The sequence below is a fragment of the Stegodyphus dumicola genome, chromosome 7 (genome assembly GCF_044657685.1).
Source record: "Stegodyphus dumicola isolate Sdum_Otavi_A_Nest chromosome 7, ASM4465768v1".
NCBI lineage: Eukaryota > Metazoa > Arthropoda > Arachnida > Araneae > Eresidae > Stegodyphus > Stegodyphus dumicola.
In genome coordinates, this window is record NC_140774.1 from 174,516,468 (window position 1) to 174,539,647 (window position 23,180).

Consider the following 23,180-nt stretch of genomic DNA (forward strand, 5'->3'; position numbering starts at 1 on the left):
AAAAAATCAGCTTCAAGCTTTCTAAAACCCCGTTCACAAGAGCAGATTCGACAAGCAGGGAAAACCGATTTTTCCAACGTGTTCCATTCACATGGAAAATAAGCATTAGCTGCTTCTCCGAATTGGAGGTAGAATTTGCTAGACTGCTCCTACCTCTCGGTTACTGCTCGCTGAACTGTCAGCGAAGTCTGGGGATGTGATAGCATCTCCCCCAAAATTAGATAGAACTGTACAAGACACGGAAATTACAGACAAATACAGACAAGTTTATCTGATGCTGGGCATTCCAGAAATATCGTTCAAATTAAAGTTAAGACATTAAAGTGCGTATCGGCTTCAAGGCGACAAGGGACTTGGTACCTTTCGAATGATTTTTTTTTTTTATTTAAGCATTTTCATCTATCTTTTTATGAATATTATTAAATGATTTTGTAAAACAAAATAATTTTAAGCTGGAAAAAGTTATTGCTAGTAAATTTTTTAATTTAAATTTTTGAAGAAAAATTTTACAATTAAAAAGTCTTTCTTCTCCTACAATTTTCAATGTCCCCTCCTCCCAGTTTTTTTTATTGTATTTATTAGAGTGTTCTTAATAACTTCAAGAAATGATTTTGCAATTAATTAATTAGTTTCTGAGAAAATATAAATATATACTTTTATCTAAAATCTTTAAAAAAACAAATAATATCTCAGTCACATTTTCATTTCAAATAATTTTTCTTTTCAGTATTTTGCAAAATCCATTCTTGTTTCTATAAAGTATATACTTTTAAATAAACAGCAAAAATAATAAATAATTTAGTCCATACCTGTATGTTTTAGGACTTTAAGTAAAAGGATTTATCCAAAAAATGCAAAAGGTTTCACAGTTTGCATTTGCAGTTTAAAGAATACAAACTGTCTAAATAGACATTAAATCATTTCAAATTTCTTTAAAATTTTATTACTGAATTTCAATATGCACACATATATATATATATATATAAATCAAACCTAGTGCTATTTATTCAATTGGTAAATATAAACATAAATTACAAACCTTTTCTTAAAACCTTATCTGGCCAGAAAAATTGCAAAAAAAATCATAAAATGCAAGCAGAATTTTTCTTTACCTGTTTTTTGTTTTGTAAAACATGTTCAAAACAATTTTAATACATTAATTATAATATTGCATGTGTACGGGTTCGTAATAGATTGATAATAGTTCGTAAATGATTGTCATTGCACTCAAATCCGATGATAGCTTAATTAAATTTATTTTATCAACAAAAACACTTCAAAGTTCTGGAATTTTCACAGAAATACTTGTATAAGTATTTAGAATATCACTAAGTATAATCAGTAGTTATGCTTCAATCTAATAAGAACGTTAAACACAACGCAATGCAAAATGTATCTTAAGAGGAAGTTAACTAATGTATCTTAAGAGAAATATTTCCGATCTCACGTTGAACTAACAACTGGCAACAATAACAACTTATATAGTATAAATAATGTCATAAAAATAGTGTGGTATAATGAGATTATTACTTTGAAATTGATGTTTTGAATTGATGCCCAAGAAGAACCAATATTTCCCATTCTGCTTCACTGCATATCTTTTAAAAAAGTAAAAAAAAAAAATCCAATTAATTTTCTTTATCATTTTTTTTAATGCGAAAAGTTTGTTTTATAAGCTGTAAAATATGAAATTTTAAAATTAATCGGCGTCAAAAAGTCTAAAAATATGAACGATTTTCAAAAATTCTCCCAAAATATTTTTTTTTTTTAAATTACGCTAAAAATTTCATTAAATTGTTTTCCTCCACTGTGTCTTATGGTACAAACTATAATATTCTGAGATTCTCAGATTATTTGCTAATATTTGCAAAAAATCGTTTCAACTTTAAATTTGAAAAAAATCTAATCCTCTAAAAATCAAAAGCGCGACACCACATCCACAAGCAGTTATGTGCAAAGTTTGAGTTCTATATCTTATCGGGAAGCAGTTTAAAAATCCATAACCATCTTTTGACCATAGCGACAAGCACCAAGAATGAACTAAATAATAGCTTATAAAATAATAATAATAATATGTAAAAAGCATATATTTTTCAGGAACCATAACGAAAGTTCAGGTACCACTTGCGAAAGTACAGATTACAAAATTAACAACAGTAAACAACGTTAAAAATGTATACACAGTATTAGAAATCGACCAATTCGGAGACGTGATCGTTCACAGAGGCTTAGGTGTAAAAGGGGAAGGAAGACTGTGGTCTTCTGAACGGGTCATAAAGATGAAACTCTTTCATGTCTCCTTTTCTCCTCTTGCTAACGGCAGCTGTGCGAAGGAGCATTGCATGTGAATGGGGCTTTACTTATCGATAACATGCCAGAACACCCAGAAGATTTAAGTCATCCAGCTGTTAAATTAATATTTTTACCACCCAATACAGCATCAGTCCTACAACCACAAGAATCGAAGAATAATTAAATCATTGTATATACAGCATACATTTGAACCCATTTTAGAAAATATTGATTCTAGTTCAAATACTACTACAGTAATGGACTTTTCAATTTTAAATAGCATTGAAATTATTGAGCTAAAATCTTTGACTCTGAATGCCTAGAGGAAGCTGTTTAACTTCTCTGACAGCAGAAGTAAATTGCATAATAAATATTGCCTACATTTTAGGTAGAGAGGGATTTATCAACATGAACAAGGAAGATGTTATTGAATTAATTAATACTAGTAACCAACACTTAGATGAACAACAGCTTATGCAGCTGTTAGAGTTATCTGAATCAAGTGGTGAAGAAAACTAATTACAGATTTTCTGTGAGCCAGCGCAACATCTACTTTAGAAATCTTAAATGAAGGATTAGAATTGGCAAAAAATCTAGAACATTTTTATGGATGATGATTCATCAAACAAAGCACTCGATAAAGCAAAGGAAAAAGTTGATAAAGCAAAGGAATTTAAGAAAAAAATTGACAGATTATATAGCTCTATATTTTTAAATAAAAGCATATTTAAAAAGTAACAATAATTAATTGTTGAAAGCACAAGAAGATACACTTTTAAACAATGAAAATAATTGTGAAGAAGCAAGTGAATCTTCAAGCTATGAAATAGCACAGCCAGTATTTAAAAGAAGATGTCACTGGACCCTAATTATGGGTGGCTTCAATAGTCACTAAATGTTTAAAAAAAAAAAAAAAAAAGTGTATCTGCTTCTTTTATTTAATGCAAAATAAATTTTTAAAAATGTTTAATTTCAGTATTTGTTTATTTTGATGAGAAATGAAAAATACTTTAACTCTTACATATTAAATATTTATTTTGCATTATTGTTAAGTAGTATTTGTATAAGTGTATGTTATGTGTAAGTAAACAGTATATGAGTTTACACTGTACAGAGTGTGTTTCTGGCCATCGCTTGCATGCTGCATTAATTCCTACAAGCTTTGATAATTTGTAATTATTTGTCTTTTCATTATTACTGCCGATACTTGAATTTGTAATGATGATTGAGTTACTGAGCCAGCTTAGATTAAAATTAAATTATTTTTAAATAAGAGGTTTATTTAAACCTTTATCTGACTTTGTAGTTATCTTCAGACATAGCAATAATTTGCTTCACATCTGTCAGGGGTTTTGGACTATTTAACTTTTACCAGATCAAATGAAACCTCATAGGTTTATGAGAAAAAAGCATAGATTGCTGTTAGGAAATGAAACACACAGAAACTAGTAGGAACATTGGTTTGTGTACTGGAACAAATTTCTAATTGTTAAAAAAAAATGCTTAAAGAAAAGGAAATTGATATAAATTAACCAAAATGTCTAGGAAGGTTTCAAATTAAAAAGATGCATAAATATTGTGTTGTGTGTTGCTGTTATAAATGCCAACCCACAGAGCAATGTGAAATTGATAAACAGATTTCGGAATGGCTAGAGAAACAAAAGATATGCCTTTACCCATTTTTGGCAGCAATTTCACTTTTTGTTTGATGAACATCGAAACATGCTTTCACTTTGTAGATCCTTTGGCAGCTCCAGAATCGGAAATTCTTTTTGACATAATCGAAAGTTCAAGCTTACTTTTATAAAATTGCTCTAACAGTCTGTAAAAAATAATAAGCCGGATCCAATTAGAAGATTAAGGAACAACGCAATCTGCAACATTAACTGAAATAGATAATTAGATAATTTGGCTGATCTTTAGAATATGGTAACTGGTAGTTTGGCAACATTTTGGAGGCGATAAAGGTTACTACCTGGGACTTTGGTAATAATGTGAGCAGTAGTCAGTTCCGATTACGCATTATTTTGTGTGAGGGAAATGAGAGATCATGGGATATGTCATGTGAAATTAATGGACGAATTACGGTTCTTTAATCGGAAAAGGGGGAAATCGGGAAAAAATCTGGAAATTTTGTATTTGGCTTTATTCTGTGTTTTGTGAAACAGCGTTCGTTAATTTTTGGATCCCATGGCCCTAACTAAAGTGAATTCGAAATGGGTATTTAGTGGGATTGAAAGGGGTAGTAATAAGTGTTTCTTTAAGGTTGTGTGAGATAGAAGTAAAGATGTTTTATTAAGATATTTATTTTACCTGGTACCTTGCTGTGAACTATAAGTATGATTTTAAAGATCCTGAAACAAGCACACATACGCTTGCTTTTTATTTATCGGAGGAAATAAGAAACGTTTATCGGACACGTAATCAAGATTCTGAAGAAGATTAGGTAAGTTAGTATTTTTAATTATTTGAGGATATTATTTTTATGCATTGTTCTAAATGTAAGGTGGAAGTAAAGTAATTTGGTATTATTGGGAAAATTATTATTAGCAATGATTTAGTTTAAAGTAATTAGGATTGTAAGCTAATTTTTATTAATTTAATGTATATGCTTATTTATATTTTAAGTAGTGTTTTTGAATTTAATTATATTTTAATTAAATGATAGTTATTTTGTGAATTTTATGTTCGTAGGAATTTGGTATACGTTTTAGTTGAAGTAAACGTGCATGGAAATAATTTAAATATTTGACACTAAGTATTTGTAATGTTTGCGGTATGAATTCGTTGGTGACGTTTATAATATAATAGATAATTTAGAGGTAAAAGTTTTTGGATATTTTATTTATTTTATACGTGAAAATGTTCATATTTGGAAAGGGTATATACTTTTTCGTTATTAGGTAATTTCATATATGTTCTTTTTAACGGGTTTAAAGATTCAGAAAATTGTCATGCATTTTCATGAAATTTTTCTAATTTATGAGAAAAAAGGAGTGTACATGGATATAGTGAAGAGTGTGCGCAATGCCATTTTTGTGTAATTCTGGGATGTTTTTTTAAGTAAAAATAAGTCGACGTGTACATGGTTTATGTGTATGTGTTATTTTGAAAAACGCATAAGAAGTATGGTATTGTGCACTTTTTCCCAATTTTGCAATGAATATTTGTCATGATTAAGCAGTTTTGTTAGATAAAATTTCTAGCATAAGTGTAATTCGGCTAGTAGATTGTTGGAAGAAGTGTTCAGTAGATAAAAAGAAAAGAAACGTCTTTACTTCGTGAAGACAAAATGGCGGCGGGAAAAACAAAAAAATAGAGGGTTGCTGTAGGAGAGTTGGTCGCCAAAAAATCGCCAAGTTACCATAATGTAAAGAGCAACCGATAATTTTAGCCTAGCTTGTACCGTCCGTTATACATTAAGCGTGCATGTGTAAATGTATTATGCACATGCGTAAACGCATATGCGATGCGCAAAAAGTTTGTAGCTTTGAGATCCGGATTATAGATCATTCCGGATTAAAGACTTTGTATTAAGTTAGGAAAACAATTCTGAAAAGTATTTTTATATTTTTCTAATATGATACTTTTTCTTTTTATAAATAGAGATTGAAAATTGTGCAACATTAAAAATTTAATTTCACAAACTCTAGTTTAAATTGCTATTGACAATAAGTTTATTGATATGATGATTCAGTGTAGTGAATGGTGTGAGAAAGACCTGAAAACGTAACAAAATTTGTTAACAATGAATAAAATTATAATTAAAAAACTATAGATATATTATAAGGTTATCTTGGTCTGTCTTACATGCTTTGTCAACACCTGCACTGACTAACAGAGCATAAGCAGTGTCATCTAGCCATGTGGCATGAGAAATATGTAACAAAGCTAAATGAACACAAATCTGATTTCTAATTAACTTTACTAATATCTATTTTTCTTAGAGATTTTATGACTCTTTCAGCATCAGTTACACATTCTAAATTTTAGTGACAGAATAAATGTAAAAAATCAGATTATAAATGAAATTATGGTACAACTCTGATATACGCCCTAATTTCACCAAATGTGGCGATATGTATTCTGTGCTGGTTTTTGGCACGACTGCGTGTTGTATGGCAACCCTGTTGACGTTGAAAAATCTTTCGGTGAAGTTCATTGGTTTCCGTCATGCTCTGTGTCTGAGAAGCTAGGGGGGGGAAGATAAAATGGTGGAAGTAGTTGAATTGAAGTTCGGCAAAAGGAAATATTGTCGTAGCCATCCTGTTGAGGGGCAGGAGGTATTTGGAGGTGTGGAAAGAGGGTCTGGGAGATTATTTTTAGTGGCTGTGCATGATAGAAGTAGGGATTTGTGATTATTTTATTTATTTGTGAACCATAATATGAATTTTCTGGATAGTGTGTCTGGCTGTCATATAAATATGATAGTGATTATGTGGCGGCATGTTAAAGGCGGCATGAAATTGGTATTTCTGCTGAAGCATTAATTCATGGTAAGTGCATTTTATTTTATTCTTGTTCTTATTTTGTAGCATGTTATATTCATTGCTTTTTAGTATGAATTTCTGTTATTATTGCTGTTTTTTCGAATTGTTTGAAATTTATTTTAGTTATTTTGTTGATTAGTGCGTACCGTTTAAATTGAGCAATTCCTAGATGATTTTTTAAAGTTGAAACAGGACGCTGTATACATGGTATTCTTTGAAATTTATTGTTGTTATGTTAATTTATTAAAGTTAGTTGTGTGTAAATCGTAGATTCGTTTTTTGCCTAAATTGTGCAATTCGTAGATGTTTTTTTAAGTTGAAACAGGATGCTGTGTACATGGTATTCTTTGAAATTTATTGTTGTTATATTAATGTATTAAAGTGAGGTGTACGTAGTTCGTGAATTCGTTTGTTGCCTAAATTGTGGAATTCGTAGATGTTTTTTTAAGTTAAAACATATCATGTGTACATGGACTCTTGTCAAATAATTTTGGTTAGAAACTTTACGGTTTTGCTATCTAAATTTTTTGTTTTCGTTTCAGATTTTTAGCTTAAATTGTGTGTTCAAAACGTGGTTTTTGCATTCGCAGAAACCGTGTTTTTGGAGACATTTTAGGCTTAAAGTTCGAAATGTAAACAAAAAATTTAGATAGCAACATGGCAGCGTGGAGTTTCTCGCCAAAAATGTTTAGCGAGAAATTTGGCGACTTGAGGGCGCATATCAGAGTAGTTCCGAAATTAAAACTCAATTTTTTGTGACAGCCAATGAGAAATTAGCAGTTATAATCAAAATTTAAAATTCTGCAATATGCAAGAATACATGAACATTTTCTACAAACACTTAATTACTTTTACAAATTTGTCAGCAACAGACCTATACAAAGTAGCAACATATATTAGAAAACTATTTTCATACTTCTAAATTCTAGAATTTTTCAAAACATGATTAGTGATAAATTCTAATAGCATTTGAAATCAATAATATCATTTTAACAAACATCAAAGTATTTTATTTTTGCCCTAACAGTTAATTTAAATTATATCATAGTAAAACATTGATATTTATACAGACTAACACTTCTTAAGTACCAACAGTATCAAAAATACATAAGTATACATGATTACTAAGTTTAACTAAGAAAACTGTATTTTTTCCTCCAGTGCTAAAACCATACATCATGAAAATCTTAGTTTAAAAAATCATAAAATTATTTTTTAAAATTTAAAATCTTTGGAAGAGTTTTTTATAACAATTTTTTAATACTCCATAGTACTTTACATAACTTCCTAACATGTACATCTTCGTCATTGAACAAACCATTACAAAACTTGCCAATTCAAGATTCTGGTGATGCTGATTACATATAACTTCATTTTATAAATAAAGGTAATTTAAATCACTTCTTTTATATATGGACATACAGTTCACCTTTAATTATATCTGATTTATCAGTCGTGTGACAAAAAACTACATTTTACAGGGATTAACTTAAACTTTCTCTTTTATACAATAATTGACGTATTTTTCCTCTGCTTTTATTTACTGAAAACACGATCTACATAAATGAAGGCGAAATTTGGAAATCTAAAATCAATCTGGGTTGATCTTTACAATATGGTAACTGGTAGTTTGGCGACATTTTGGAGGCGATAAAGGTTACTACCTGGGACTTTGGTAATAATGTGAGCAGTACTCAGTTCCTATTACGCATTATTTTGTGTGAGGGAAATGAGAGATCATGGCATATGTCATGTGATATTAATGGACGAATTACGGTTCTTGAATTGGAAAAGGGGGAAAATCAGGAAAAAAATCTGGAAATTTTGTATTTGGTTTATTCTGTGTTGTGTGAAACAGTGTTCTTGAATTTTTGGATCCCATGGCTGTAACTAAAGAAAAGTTTATCGGACACGTAATCAAGATTCTGAAGAAGATTAGGTAAGTTAGTATTTTTAATTATTTGAGGATATTATTTTTATGCATTGTTCTAAATGTAAGGTGGAAGTAAAGGAATTTGGTATTATTGGGAAAATTGTTATTAGCAATGATTTAGTTTAAAGTAATTAGGATTGTAAGGTAATTTTTATTAATTTAATGTATGTGCTCATTTATATTTTAAATAGTGTTTTTTAATTTAATTATATTTTAATTAAATGATAGTTATTTTGTGAATTTTATGTTTGTAGGAATTTGGTATACGTTATCAGGTAATTTCATATATGTTCTTTTTACCGGGTTTAAAGATTGAGAAAATTGTCATGTATTTTCGTGAATTTTTTCTAATTTATGAGAAAACAGTAGTGTACATGGATGTAGTGAAGAGTGTGCGCAATGCCATTTTTGTGCAATTCTGGGATGTTTTTTTAAGTAAAAATAAGTCGACGTGTACATGGTTTCGTGATATTTTAATTAAATGATAGTTATTTTGTGAATTTTATGTTTGTAGGAATTTGGTATACGTTTAAGTTGAAGTAAACGTGCATGGAAATAATTTAAATATTTGATACTAAGTATTTGTAATGCTTGCGGTATGAATTCGTTGGTGACGTGTATAATGTAATAGATGATTTAGAGGTAAAAGTTTTTGGATATTTTATTTATTTTATATGTGGAAATGTTCATATTTGGAATGGGTAAATACTTTTTCGCGATCAGGTAATTTCATATATGTTCTTTTTACCGGGTTTAAAGATGCAATGCCATTTTTGTGCAATTCTGGGATGTTTTTTTAAGTAAAAATAAGTCGGCATGTACATGGTTTATGTGTATGTGTTATTTTGAAAAACGCGTAAGGAGTATGGTATTGTGCACTTTTTCCCAATTTTGCAGTGAATATTTGTCATGATTAAGCAGTTTTGTTAGATAAAATTTCTAGCATAAGTGTAATTCAGCTAGTAGATTGTTGGAAGAAAGAAGTGTTCAGTAGATAAAAAGAAAAGAAACATGTCTTTACTTCGTGAAGACAAAATGGCGGCGGGAAAAAAAAATAGAGGGTTGCTGTAGGAGAGTTGGTCGCCAAATTTTCGCCAAAAAAACGCCAAGTTACCATAATGTAAAGATCAACCTCAATCTGAGAACCACTACGAATTTTTGTAAGTTAATGACTAATTTCCGATTTAAAATTTATTTTAAAATTTTAATACCTTTTACACTATGATAAGAAACATAAAAATACCAGAAAATATCAAACGTATACGAAAAAAGAAAAAGAAAAAATTAAATATGTATTCTAAGTCCAACCCATTATTTAACTTAACATAGATAAAAATATTAAATTTTAAACTCAAAACTGATGTGAAATACCCAGCGAAATTTCCAGGTACAATAAAACATAACTTGGTTCATGTAATTATTATCTTTAAAATAAAATAAAGCCATATATCGGTGCACCAAATACGATCGCCTAAGTTTATATTTAAAGATCAAACAACGTACACTAAAATTTAAAATAAAGCTAAAACTATTAAATAAATATTATATAAATGAATATAATCTCCTTCATAATTACACAGAAGATACAATTTTAACGAGAGTGATACCGAACTTCATTAACACAAACCTGTTCTTCTTCCGCTGTTAACGAGGAAGCCATAGTGTGGGCAACAATAATCATTATTTATTAAGACAACATGATTTTTACGAAGTAAATTACACTTCGGTGTACTCAACTAACATTCTACGACGGAAAATTGTCACTTTGACAGACAACACAAACACACTTCATGCTTTCTGCTCCTACTTGCGGAACCGTGCACCCAATCCAATTGCCAGATACAAAAATAACAATCTTCGATTAGTTAAAAAAATATAGAATACCTTCATGGTTTATATAGTTACACTACAGTTATTCTAACCTCCTTGCATTTTACAGTGAAATGAAACTCATTCTACAATGAGACTTTTAAAAAGTAGGGGTCGAAAAGAAATTCTGAAAGTTGGATTCACAGCACTGGTGAGTTTTGATTAGTTTTTCAAAAAGTCAAATGTATCCTGAAAATAATTAGAACATTCTAAAAACGTAGCATGAGAAATGTATTGATGATCACGCAGGAGGTTTTAATAATTGCATTAGATAAAGCTGATCAACACTATATTAAACAGAAGCGCACAGAAAAAACACTTTCATTAATGTGCATAATAACAATTAATGGAATTATAACATTTCAAACTGTCGTAAATTTTAAAATTTGACCTCTTACGATCCTGAGAGTCAATCAAATGCTCGCACCACGAAGCAGTTGAAATATCAGAAACTACCGCATAGGAGCTCTTTTGCGATAGACAAAGGAGACTACCGCTAAACAAAGGAGAGGAAAGGTGCATTCAAATAACAGAGCTGCTTTTAGTCGTTTCAAAAGAATGGTTGGTATGTCATTTAACAACTCCTGAAACTAAAATGCCACTGCTCACATTGGAATCAAAACTCTTTTCGTGCTTTCGGGTGCCCTTATTCAGGTGGAGTATTACGTCATTCAAAATTTGATGGTTCTATGTACTGTTGTTTATTCACAATGCGAGAAACATGCATACATTCATGCAGATTTTTCAGTATTTAATTTCTTTAAGTATAATACAAGGAGATAATATAGGTGGCAACCATTTGAAAAGTGATACAACGCATTTAAGGGGACATATGACATAAAAATTTTCAAATATTCAATTTTTCAATTTTGGGATAAAAAATAAAGTAGCCTGAGACGATTCCAAAAATATATAATTTATCTATGTTTTGAAATTTTAAGACCGAAATCTTTCATTAAAAATTGTAAATAAGCACTAGCAAGCCCACCAGTTCAGAAGGGACAGATGTCTAGTGTGGCAGCAATAAAGCCATATGAGCTGGTAAAAAGTATGTTCATACACACTCTTTGTTAGAACCTGTTTTATTAGATGAGAAGAAGTCTCTCTGACAAAAAACTACTGTCAAATTGCATTCATGGAAGAAGTCAAAACTCACCGCTCAACCGGTATAGTGGTTAGCGACGTTGACTACCGTATCGAAGGGCCCGTGTTCGAATCCCGGAGAAAGCATTGATGTTTGTAAATGTATAATGTCCGTGGGGCATGGAAGCACCCAAAATATGCGGCATATCCTCTCGAAAGGTGGCTGGTAGGGAAAGAAGGGTGGGAGCACTCCAGGGGGGATACCTTCGAACCCGTTCACCGTGGGGTGCTCTCCACCAAAATTGGGGTCGAACTGAGCTAAATTGCACTGTCACCTGGTCAACGACAGATGCTCCTTATCTGCTATACGTCAGAAAAATGAACAACAACACAAAACCCGAACGAAAGTTTTAATAATTGCATCTGGACACAAATACCAAACACTGTTTTTGTGAGTTCACATTAAAATTAGGTTTATTAGATGCGGCAACATGTTTTAACTTTCTGAAGCCGGCTGGTACAGCAGTTGTACCAGGAGAATGACTTTCTCAGACGCCGGCATTGGTACAGCTGTCGTACCATCCATGCCCTCCCCATTTTAGAGAATCGCCTATCTGTAGATCTCTGAGTGGTCCATTGTCGCTGCTCAGAGTAGCCGCTGGTTACGCATTATTTCCCTCTTCTTATCAGCTTGGCTACATTTTGGCAAAAACCGCAGGTTTCGTCTCGCGCCAATATACTTGAATATCAAATAGAGGCCATATCTTTCTCAATCTGTCTCATAATTTTAATGCTAATTTTTTTTAGTATTGACTTTTGCTATGATTAAAACGTCAGCGATTTTGCACGCTCTTTAAGCTTACCATATTTAATGTTTTTTAATCATAACAAATAAGAATAGATTAATATTCTAGATTTAATGCCCTTCTAGAAAATAGGTAAAACCGCTTTTATCGTTTACTTCCTTTTCATACTTATGAATAATAAGATTTTATTTTGACATTTTTTTGTGGAGTGCTAAAAACTGTTAACTCTTTCAAAGTGCTTCTATTATGTAGGCAATTTTGTCCGATTTATCAGGAGATAAAAAAGAGACAATTGTATGCATAATAGTTAATTTTCATTCATTCAGTGATTGCTTTCAATGATTTTCATTGATTGTAAATTAAATAAAATCAATTTATCTTTAGACCTTCTTTTAGGATGAGATCTGCCAAAAAGTATTTAAATATCAGTAAAGCTCACGTTACTTCTAAATTGAATCAAAACATGTTACATTGTATAAAATTTCGGCCAGTTTTATTTGCTGAAATTCTTATACTCCTCAAGAGATAAAGGGAATTCAGACAAGTTAATAAAAAAATATCTTTAAAAAAGGTTGTTATTTTGTCTGGAATAAGGTGTATGTCAACTTACTATTAAATGTATGAAAATTAGGATTGGATTACGGAAAAGCACGCGAACGCTATTTGCTTAAGGGGATGGATGCTTTCGTGTAAACCTTTTTAAGAGAAAATTGCTCGCATTTATGTTCCTGGTGGGAAACTCCACATGTAATCAACCCGTTCTTCGGGTTTGATTGGATTAATTTTGTTCGCTTACTGAATTACATCAAAGCACACAACAATTACCTGTATAAGGGGAGTTATGCCTTCGCGGAGGACTTTCTAAGAGAAGCTGGCTTGCATTTACGTTACACAAAAACCGTGAATCCAACTATTTAGCTGGGATTCAAACCCAAGCGAGCTACAAGTGTTCAGCCACCTTTACCGTTCCACTGAAGAACCCGTAAAAATATTGATAAAGGAAAAGTATTTAAATAACCGGTTTAATTTACTAACCTACATTTCTCAATCGATAGTACATAAATTACGCATATGAGGGGGATTATTTGTGAATAAATAAACTGTATTGCACTTTTCTCCACTATTTCATATTACGATGGAATTATTGCATTTCAAAGTTATTTCTCATGAATTAATTTTGCTCCGTTCATGATTTTTGATATTTTCAAAGAGAAAATTCCACAATTTAAATAAAAAAAAAATACACGAGAAGATACTTTATGCAAAATTTGGCGCAAACGGTTTTCCTAATTTTGCTTTGAAAATATTCCAGGGTAATAGTTTTCATTACTGGAAGAAATATGAAAAACAGATTTACTACACTGTTTCAACACCCAATATGTCCTTATTCTTTTGAAAACGTGAAAGATTACTCTTTCTAAAATAAATTAGAAAATATATTATGTGCAAATAGAATATTCGTTGAAAATGAAACAGACTTCAACCTTTGGATATAACGATGGTTTTAGACGAAATTTCTACCTATGAAAAGAAATTGACGTATAATTAATTCTTCATGAACATTTAAAATTGTTCTTAAAATTCTTTTGATGATTGAATGTATATGTCACGGATATTTTTCTCTGCTAACATAAACAAAAGTAATTTTACAAAGAAAAATTCTCGTTATATACCTTCTTTGCCTGATAGTCCAATGTAATATTTGTTAAAGTTAAATGATTAAACGCAACCAATGTATCTCAAATTTTGATTTTTATATTATAATAACAAAATTATCGAAAAAAGCAGATTTAAATCTGTGTTATTGTTATGTAAAGCATTATTATTGCTGTAAGTTTCATCTCAAAATTTAATTGTATTGAGTCTCATTCTAATCATCTAATAGTAATAAATATTATTATTATTATTTCATTAAATTAGTCATTACCATTATTTTATTAATGAAAATATGTTATTAAAAATCGCATTCTAGCCTGCAGACTTACAAATCTAGTTCGTATTTACTATATTTTGTTAAATTTTGTTCTCGCTTTCTAATTTCTAATACGAAAATACGCGAATATAAATGAAGAGTGAAAACAAAGTTAAAAAATTCACAAATTATTTACGAGATTGATTAGAAATAGTGAGTGAAATATAAACATTGCATACATTTTGTTCTAAATAAATTGTGCGCATCTAGTACTGCATATTTATTTATGCACTACTTATTTAGAACTTCATATAAATGAAAGCAAAATAACCATCGAAAAAATTGCAAATCTAGCAACCCCTCTACTATGGGACGTAAGCGTCCGACAAACATGTAAATTTTACTTCATCCATGGAGGGGGACTAACGACTTTTCTCATTAGGAAAATGTCAAAGACGGGACAAAACTGTTTCGGATCGCGCCGGTCTGAAAGCTATATTATGAGAATTTCGGCCCGGTTTTAGAAGGTTGGTTTAAAAAGCCGCAATAAATAAAAGAATTATTGGGAATACAACCATGGTTTTTATACGGTAAAAATTTTTATACGGTAAGGTTTTGCGAAAATAGATCGCGATAGAATAGCACACTGTCACAAAAGATTCGTCAAAGGTAAGAGAAATTAAACAACTGGTTTTTAAAAACATTAAGCTTTAAATTTATATTTTATGTGTTTTATATAATCTACAAGCTGTCTATTTTAAATGAAAAAAGAATTTAGACTATACTTTTGTTTTCAGAAAAGTAATAACCTTTGCCCCGAAATAGCTGCATTTCGCCAACCGATATGTCACGTGTCCCCTTAAATGTTTCCACGCAAAATACCGTTTCCAGAAAAATATTACATTCCGGACAACGTCTCTTTTGGGCTAACACTATGCGCAGTAAAAACAAATTTGTCGTGAAGGTTCAAACTGATATGGATAAACAGGGAATTAAAAATCCAAAGATATGAATATAAGGGAGTTAATTGTTTTTTATTAATTCTGAAAATACTGCAGGTGCTCAAGATTATCAACTATTATTAATTAAATGAGTGTGAGAATACATGGGATAAAAAAGTATTTGAAAAAAAAAAAAAAAAAAGGAATATTTAAACGATTCTAATATTAAAACATGGAATCTGTAAGAAAGTTAAATAAATTTAAAAGAACTTAAGTGATTAAAAACGGAACGCTTAATAAAAACATATATTACAATAATATTGATAGGAATAAAGAATCGTTTAACAGACCGAATGTTTAGATTTAATAAAGAGAATTGGAGTTTTAAAGAATTCATTTTTACTTTAGCGCATACCAGGTTTTCATTTCATATTTATTTTCTATACACAATTTTCACAGTATCTGTCAAACGAAAATAAAGGTTTGTAATCTAAATGAAATTTACCATTTTTAAACATTTGCAGTAATTTTTACTTTTTTTTAGCAATCATGTTTTTCTTGCGAATTCAATTCTTAGAAAGAGGGCAAGCGAAACGTAAAGTCGCTCAGTTCGTGGTTGCATGCTTTGTTGCATCTTGCACTTTTGGCGCATTAATAAGAGTCGTTATAATTAATTTTTCTCGGTACACTACCGTTCAAATCTCGTGATAATTTCATTGAATACTTTATCTCGAGTGAAAACAGTTCCCCTTCCGCTCAGTTATGCCTCAAAAAATGCTGCCTTCCTTAAATAAATTCATTGGTGCTGAAAAGAGTTTTCCATTTTGTTTGGTGTGGTGTGGTGTGGTGTATTTAATTATGGCAAAGCACACTAGGGCTATCTACCTAAGGGGAGGGATGCCTTCGTGGAGGACTTTCTAAGGGAAACTGGCTCGTATACACGTTACACATGGGGAAAACCACGAAAACACCCATGCAGCCAGCCCGTTCGCGGGATTCGAACCTCAGACCGAACTACCAGTGTTCAGCGACTTTTCCGCTCGGCCGCTGGTGGGCCCCCATTTTGTTTGGATGAAAGATATTGTTGCTGCTTTTAAATGGATTAGGGCCAAAGTTGACGACCTTGTGTCTAGAATTCCTCAATTAAATGGCAAAATTTTTTGGAGCGGGGTCGAGATAAGTTTCTTGTTCGCACTACTTCGAATCGGTGCAAAAATATTTGTCAAGAATATAGATTCCATTTATGTATTGTTTATCTTTTATTAAAATTTTTTAATAAATAATGCTAAAAGTTCCAATATTTCATCTACCATTAATTCAATCCGTTTATAACACAATTCAGATGCTATTCCGTAATCCCCCCCCCCACGTCACGAGACCGATTGTTGAAATATTCCACAATTCATTTTTTTGGAAGAAATGTTATTCCGTTTCTCGTCAAACGAGCCCCTTAGGTGCAAAATGGCAATTTCTCCAAATTGTTTAGTAAAGTCAACGACTTTTACCTAAAGCATTTTTTTCCTCTCAGGTATTGAAAAAGTTTAATTTCTGCCAAGTAATGAAATATTCGCGAATGCTTCTTTTACTTGGTTCTTTCCAAGTGTCTCATTCGTCTGGTGAAGTTAGAAGAGACCATTTCGTAAACCATTTATCTTGTCTATGTTCCGTAAGAACGCCTGTGTCCCAAGATATGATTGCTCCAGGGTTTGAGGACCACACTGGTCGATAAATGGGAGGTCGGCCCGGGTTCGATCCCAGGTGAACGGGGTAGCTACATGATTGGATTTCGTGGTTTTCTTCCTGTGCAAACATGAATACGAACTAGTTTCCAGAAAAGAGTCCTGCACTAAGGCATACCTTGTCTCAGGTAGTAACCCTCATGTCTTTTGCCTTATTCTACTAGTAATACATGATTAACCTAATCCAAGGTTTGAGCGTTGCTTTTCCTCAAATGGACTCTTTTGGAACACAAAGAGAGGTAGGACTAAAAATAAAAGAACAAGTGTAGTATGTAAAGATATTGGTTTTTATTCTAAGAATCTGAACACTGACACTTTTCAGTTAGATGTCCGAGAAATTCTGAAAAAATAACAAAATACTTTTTTAACGAAGCCAGCTGTAAATTTTGTTATACATATTTTTCAAGGGTTGCTATAATCTACAAATAATATTCTATGTGTAGGGAATTAGATGAGACCAAAAATTGTTTTCGGTACTTACAGTAGTTCGTTTTAAGACGCGCTCACTGTATTAGGATTTATTTTAAAAGAACGGACTCCATTCAATAGCAACATCATTATCGAACAGATAAAACAATTAATTGATAGATGCTTTAGAAAAATTAAAATATTTAAGTATTATAACGATTTAATTGATACATTTCAAGTAATGAAATATATACATTTCCAACTCTTAAATACAGATAGCAGCATATACATCTTTAAATAGGAAGTTATATCTTTTTTATGTGTAGCTTTAAATACGAATGTTGCTGAACTTAAATTTAACATCTTCAACACACATAGTGAATTATACATCATACACAGAAATATGTACAGCATATCATAGGAAAGAAATATTTTTATATATATAGTAAATTTTACTTGCTACAACTTGTATCATTCATAAGCATACAAGTGAACTGTATTAAGCATAATTAAATCAGGAAGTGTTACATTTGGGTGGCGTGTTCTCTCTACTTTTTCTAAACACTGGTAGTACTATAAATTATTCTTTTAGCAAAATATTTACATCATTAAGCTTCAGTAAATCTTTTTATTACATGTAGCCATTTCTTAGAATGATTTTCGTCTTTTAAATCTTTCATGATTCCAAAGGATATATACTTTTTTTTTTCAAAATATCCTCCATTAGAAACTCACCGTTGTTTTTGATTAATATTTCAGTTCTGGATCGAGACTTAGCTCTAGTTTCTTTATTATTCAATCCACAATTTCGCAATAAATTCAAAAACTGATTCAATATTTTCCAAAATATCTATGCAAAATAATTCAGATATAAACACATTACTTGTCATAAGCAGTGATGAAAGTAGCAACAGAGCTGTAAATATAATAATTGTTTTCAGAAACTTTACGGATACAACGAAATTTAATGCATAAAAAACAAAATAAAGTATTTTTGTAATTTGCAATAAAAGGGAAAAGAACGCAATTAGAAATATAGAATTAAGTACTTCAATTGTCCAGCAGACAATATAAACTATCATAACTAAACATCCCTCGTAAAGCAAACAAACAAATTTGTTAATTGTTCATGAACAATTAGGAATAAGGTATAAAATTTGAAATAAAAAATAAAATGAATATTGTACACGAACAAATATGCTGCCACATCAAAAAAAGGAAATAAAATACCGTCTCGAGAATTTTTCCCTGACGACGTTCTCGTTAAATTTTTCCTCACAAAAATCCAATACTAAAGAAAGCTTTTGACTTTTTTCACTATACAATAAATCAAAACAATTGACCTTAGAAAATTTATAAGAATGTTTCTAGAGATATATTCCGATGATTTCAGAGATCACTTGTATAGATATGCATAACTAATATAAACAATGCAGATGATCTTAGAGATCACGTGACTTATGTATAGTTATTGGAAATGAACATAGTCATTCTTACTTCTCCTTTCGCCGAATGTATCTCATTACACAAATGCAGAGCAATTATAAATATTGAAATTTTAATACATTTGTTATTGAAACAACAAATATTCACACTGGCCGGCTCGACTACCATCTTAAACACTCGATAAGCGATATATAAATATCTCAAAACCTTGAACTATTAAGTTTCATATTTAAAGTATCATCTAAAAAAGAAAATTATTTGGAAAAGAGGCTCAATAAATTACTAATAAGTTTCACTAATAATGTCTATAGTCAAGATTTCGAATATTATGATGCAAAGCGTTCTTAGTTTGTCTTAAAACAAATTTTTTAGTCTATTAAATAAGGAAATTTAAAATATCATACGTTTTGATCATTTTTATTCTTATTTTTCAACAATGCATCTGTTTTAAATATTTTATAACATGCCTAAATGATTAATTTTACAAATGTTTGCACCATTAGCGTAATTAATAATATAGATATTTCTAACGTCATAGATTATGCACTTGATTGTAGATCAGTCCATTGCTCGCCGACCAGCAGGAAGTTTACTGCACTTTTTGATTTTATGCCAATTTATATTTTCGTGTAGCCTTTTTCTTTTTCTAATGAAAAGAATTCGCAACGTAACAGAAACTTCTTTACCAACTTTTAAAAACTTAATTTAAATTTATAAATAAATAATAATAACTAAATAAAGAATACGAAATACAATTTCCCCAGAGAACGCGAAATTTAGATCAGATAGCACATACACTATTATTTAAACTTTTTATAAAATGTTTGATATAAACTTAAAAATGCTAATCTAGTTTAAAAACATAACTCCATATCAGTCTCTCTGCATGACATGTGATATTAAAAATATATGAATGTCTTTGGTTCACTAATTAAAATATCTGTTAAAAGAACTGTAATTCTTCAGCAATTGTTTAAAAAAAACACCCACTTTATAAATCAAAATCTTTTCTTTTGGTAATTCGGTCATGATTTTCTTTTGATGCTAAATCGCAGGTCACACCAGTTCCAGTGAAAGACTACTAAAATTTCTTGAAATCAGATTTCGAGAACTTCATTTATCTTAATACTTAGGTACGTTTCGTAAATATCTCCCGAAACAGGCTAGATAAAGAAGGTGAAGTTGAACTTTTTATTAGACGTCCAAGAGCTGTCTCCCTTCTTACAAACGAATATGATTAGAAGTACGGGGAACAAGGAAAAACAACAGATAATGCCAGGCCTGATTACTATCTAGGTCTACAAGGGTTGGGCATAGAACTCTGTGTCCTAAAGAGACCCTTAATCATTCTGCTACTCCTTATAACCATATTTTTCTCTCTCAAATGCAAGGAATTGAAAATGTACGGCTCCTAAAACACCTATGTGCTTAAGGCCCAAGACTGACTGAATCAGACAGTAAATTCCGCTTAAAAATGTCACTAATCCAGTTTTAAGAACTCAGGATCACAGTACTTGAAAATCCATAATTTCAAAACGGTAAACACAAAAAGAATTGCAAAATTGAAGGTTAAAAATCACTGAGTATTTAATGGAGCATCAGCCTGAGAAGATAAACTTTCATCTGAACTGAACCTTTAAGAATCTTATCATGTAAGAGTTCAATTCTAAACTCTTATTACGAACTTTGTTCATACCTAGCTTCATACAAAGATAAAATTCCCGCTGATTGCAAGTATCTAGGTTAGGAGGAAAAAAAAGGAAACCTCTAAAAATGCGTCGCCCTTGAAGTTCAAACATCAAATACATCACACACTTACACACACTGGCCAATGAATTAGAAACCTTTGAGATTTTCATTTGAATGCGTGCTAGGGATGAAGTATGCAACTTTTTTTTCTGACGCGGGTTACACGTGGTGAGAATGCTAGTATAAGTAAGATGTAAGAGTGTTTTCCACGATGAATGAAGTAAAATGGGAAAAACGACAGATCTTTTCCAATTTAAAAAAGGGCTTATTGTTGGTTCTCGTTTAGCAGGGGCCTCGATTTCGAAGACAGCAAATCTCACTGAGTTCTCAAAAGTAGCCATATCAAGGGTTTTAAAAAGTTGGAATCAGAATCCACAGTCCTTCTCTAGAAGACGTAACTGCGGTTGGAGCACAGTTTTCCAAGAGAGTGATCAGCGTAGTCTCCAACAAATTGTGCGGCAGAACAGGAATTCTACTGTGCGTCAACTGATACAGATCGTCAACCACATGCAAGACATGCAAAAATTCGTTTGCGGTGGTGTCCGGAAAGAAGATTTCCTCTGAGGATTGGAAACGAGTCGAATGAATCACGCTGACGTTTCGCGAGAACCCCATGAATACATCTTGCTTTACTCGCCCTGTACAAGGGTCTGGTGGGTGTGTATGTATTTAATTATGACAAAGCACATTAGGTCTATCTGCCTAAGGAGAGGGATGCCTTCGTGGAGGACTTTCTAAGGGAAACTGACTCGTATACACGTTACACATGAGGAAAACCACGATAACGCCCATGCAGCCAGCCCGTTCGCGGGATTCGAACCTCGGACCGAACTACCAGTGTTCAGCGACTTTACCACTCGGCCGCTGGTGGGCCCAAGGGTCTGGTGGGAGTATAATGATATGTGGCATGTTCTGCTGGTATGGAAGTGGTACCCTGGTGTTCCTCGAGGGTAAACAAACAGCCCAGATATACTAGCAGATCAAGTGCATCCAGCAATGCTGCATTTTTACCCCGATGGCGATGGATACTTCATGGACGATAATGCAATTATACACCGTGCCAAAAGTATTCAAAATTGGTTCCTCTGAATATCAGTCTGACTTCCAACACCTTCCCTGACCATCGCATGGCCCGGATCTTAACCCCATAAAAAATGTATAATGTGTGGGATATAGTGGAAAGACGCATCCGGCAGCACTCTCCTCTTCCATCTAATTTACAAGATCTAAAAAGCTGCAAATCCAATGCATGGTATTCTCTGGACGTAAATGCCCTCCAGAAGCATATACACTCGACACCCAAAAAAATCAGAGCAGTTATCCGTGCAAAAGATGGTCCAATAAAATATTGATTTTGGATTTCTAATTCATTGTCCTTATCTACAGTTATTGTGTTTCAAGAGAACAAGTTTAGGTTCACTTCAAGCCATATGGTAAGGAGTGAGTGAGTGAGTGAGTGAGTGAGTGAGTGAGTGAGAGATTATGGCGCAAAAACCAAAGATGATTATAGCGCGCCAAACACGAGATGGGATGATTACAATTGACGACATTAAAATTCAATAAATAAACAAGTAGACAGTGAGTGAGTGAGTGAGTGATTATGGCGCAAAAACCAGAGATGGTTATGACGCGCCAAACACAAGATGGGATGATTACAATTGATGACATTAAAATTCAATCAATAAAAACAAGTAGATAAATGTACCAAATCCAGAGGATGAAGTCATATAAACACAAGTTAAAAAGCACATATTAAAATTCAAGACACAGTCTTCAAAACAAATTACATTTGGTAATAAAAGCCAATCTCTTTTAAATAATAAAATAAATTACAATTCACCTCTCTTCCGATTAAACGGTCGAGAGGTAAGTCACAGCTATTAAAATATTTCTGGCGAAGACTATTAAAACATGGACACTCAATTAAAATATGACGAACAGATAAACAAACATTACAATTAAAACAAACAGGCTCATTTTCAGCTTTGAGAAGATAGTTATGTGTGACTCGAGTGTGACCAATTCTGAGGCGAGTCAAAAGAACGTCCTCCTTACGATTTCCAACAATATCCCAATGCTCAATTCTAGGCTTGACGTTTCTCAACTTGTTGTGATGCTGAACATCCCAAAATTGCTGCCATTTTTTTCGGACCTTTCCCTTGATGACATTGCAGATATCTCTAAAAGGGATAAGGCGACTGGACAGTTCAACAGCAGATTTGGCTGCGATATCTGCAAGCTCATTTCCTTTTATTCCAGCATGTCCAGGAACCCAGCAGTACAGGACTTCATAACCTCGAATCGTTAAATTTATATGAATTTTGAGAACATCCACTACCACAGGATTCTGAGTGTTGGGAAAAGCTTCCAAGGATTTAAGAGCACTATACGAGTCTGTGTAAACTATGAACTTTTTGTGGCAGAGCTTTGAGATATACAAAAGACCATAATATATAGCAGTCAGTTCAGATGTTAGGACTGAGAAAGCATGGTGCAGGCATCTGCCCTCTAT

At 31.9% G+C, this 23,180-nt stretch overlaps 1 protein-coding gene across 1 annotated transcript in view; it reads right to left on the minus strand.

Annotated features, from left to right (window-relative positions):
- Positions 1–10,521, minus strand: part of LOC118197246 (tyrosine-protein phosphatase non-receptor type 9-like) — a 72,581-nt gene extending 62,060 nt beyond the window's left edge. Inside the window, exon 1 of the mRNA XM_085821075.1 lies at positions 10,343–10,521. Coding sequence (XP_085677201.1) covers positions 10,343–10,396 — 54 coding nt within the window. The 5' untranslated portion in view covers positions 10,397–10,521. The remainder of the gene's footprint in view (positions 1–10,342) is intronic.
- Between the last annotated feature and the right edge of the window lie 12,659 nt (positions 10,522–23,180).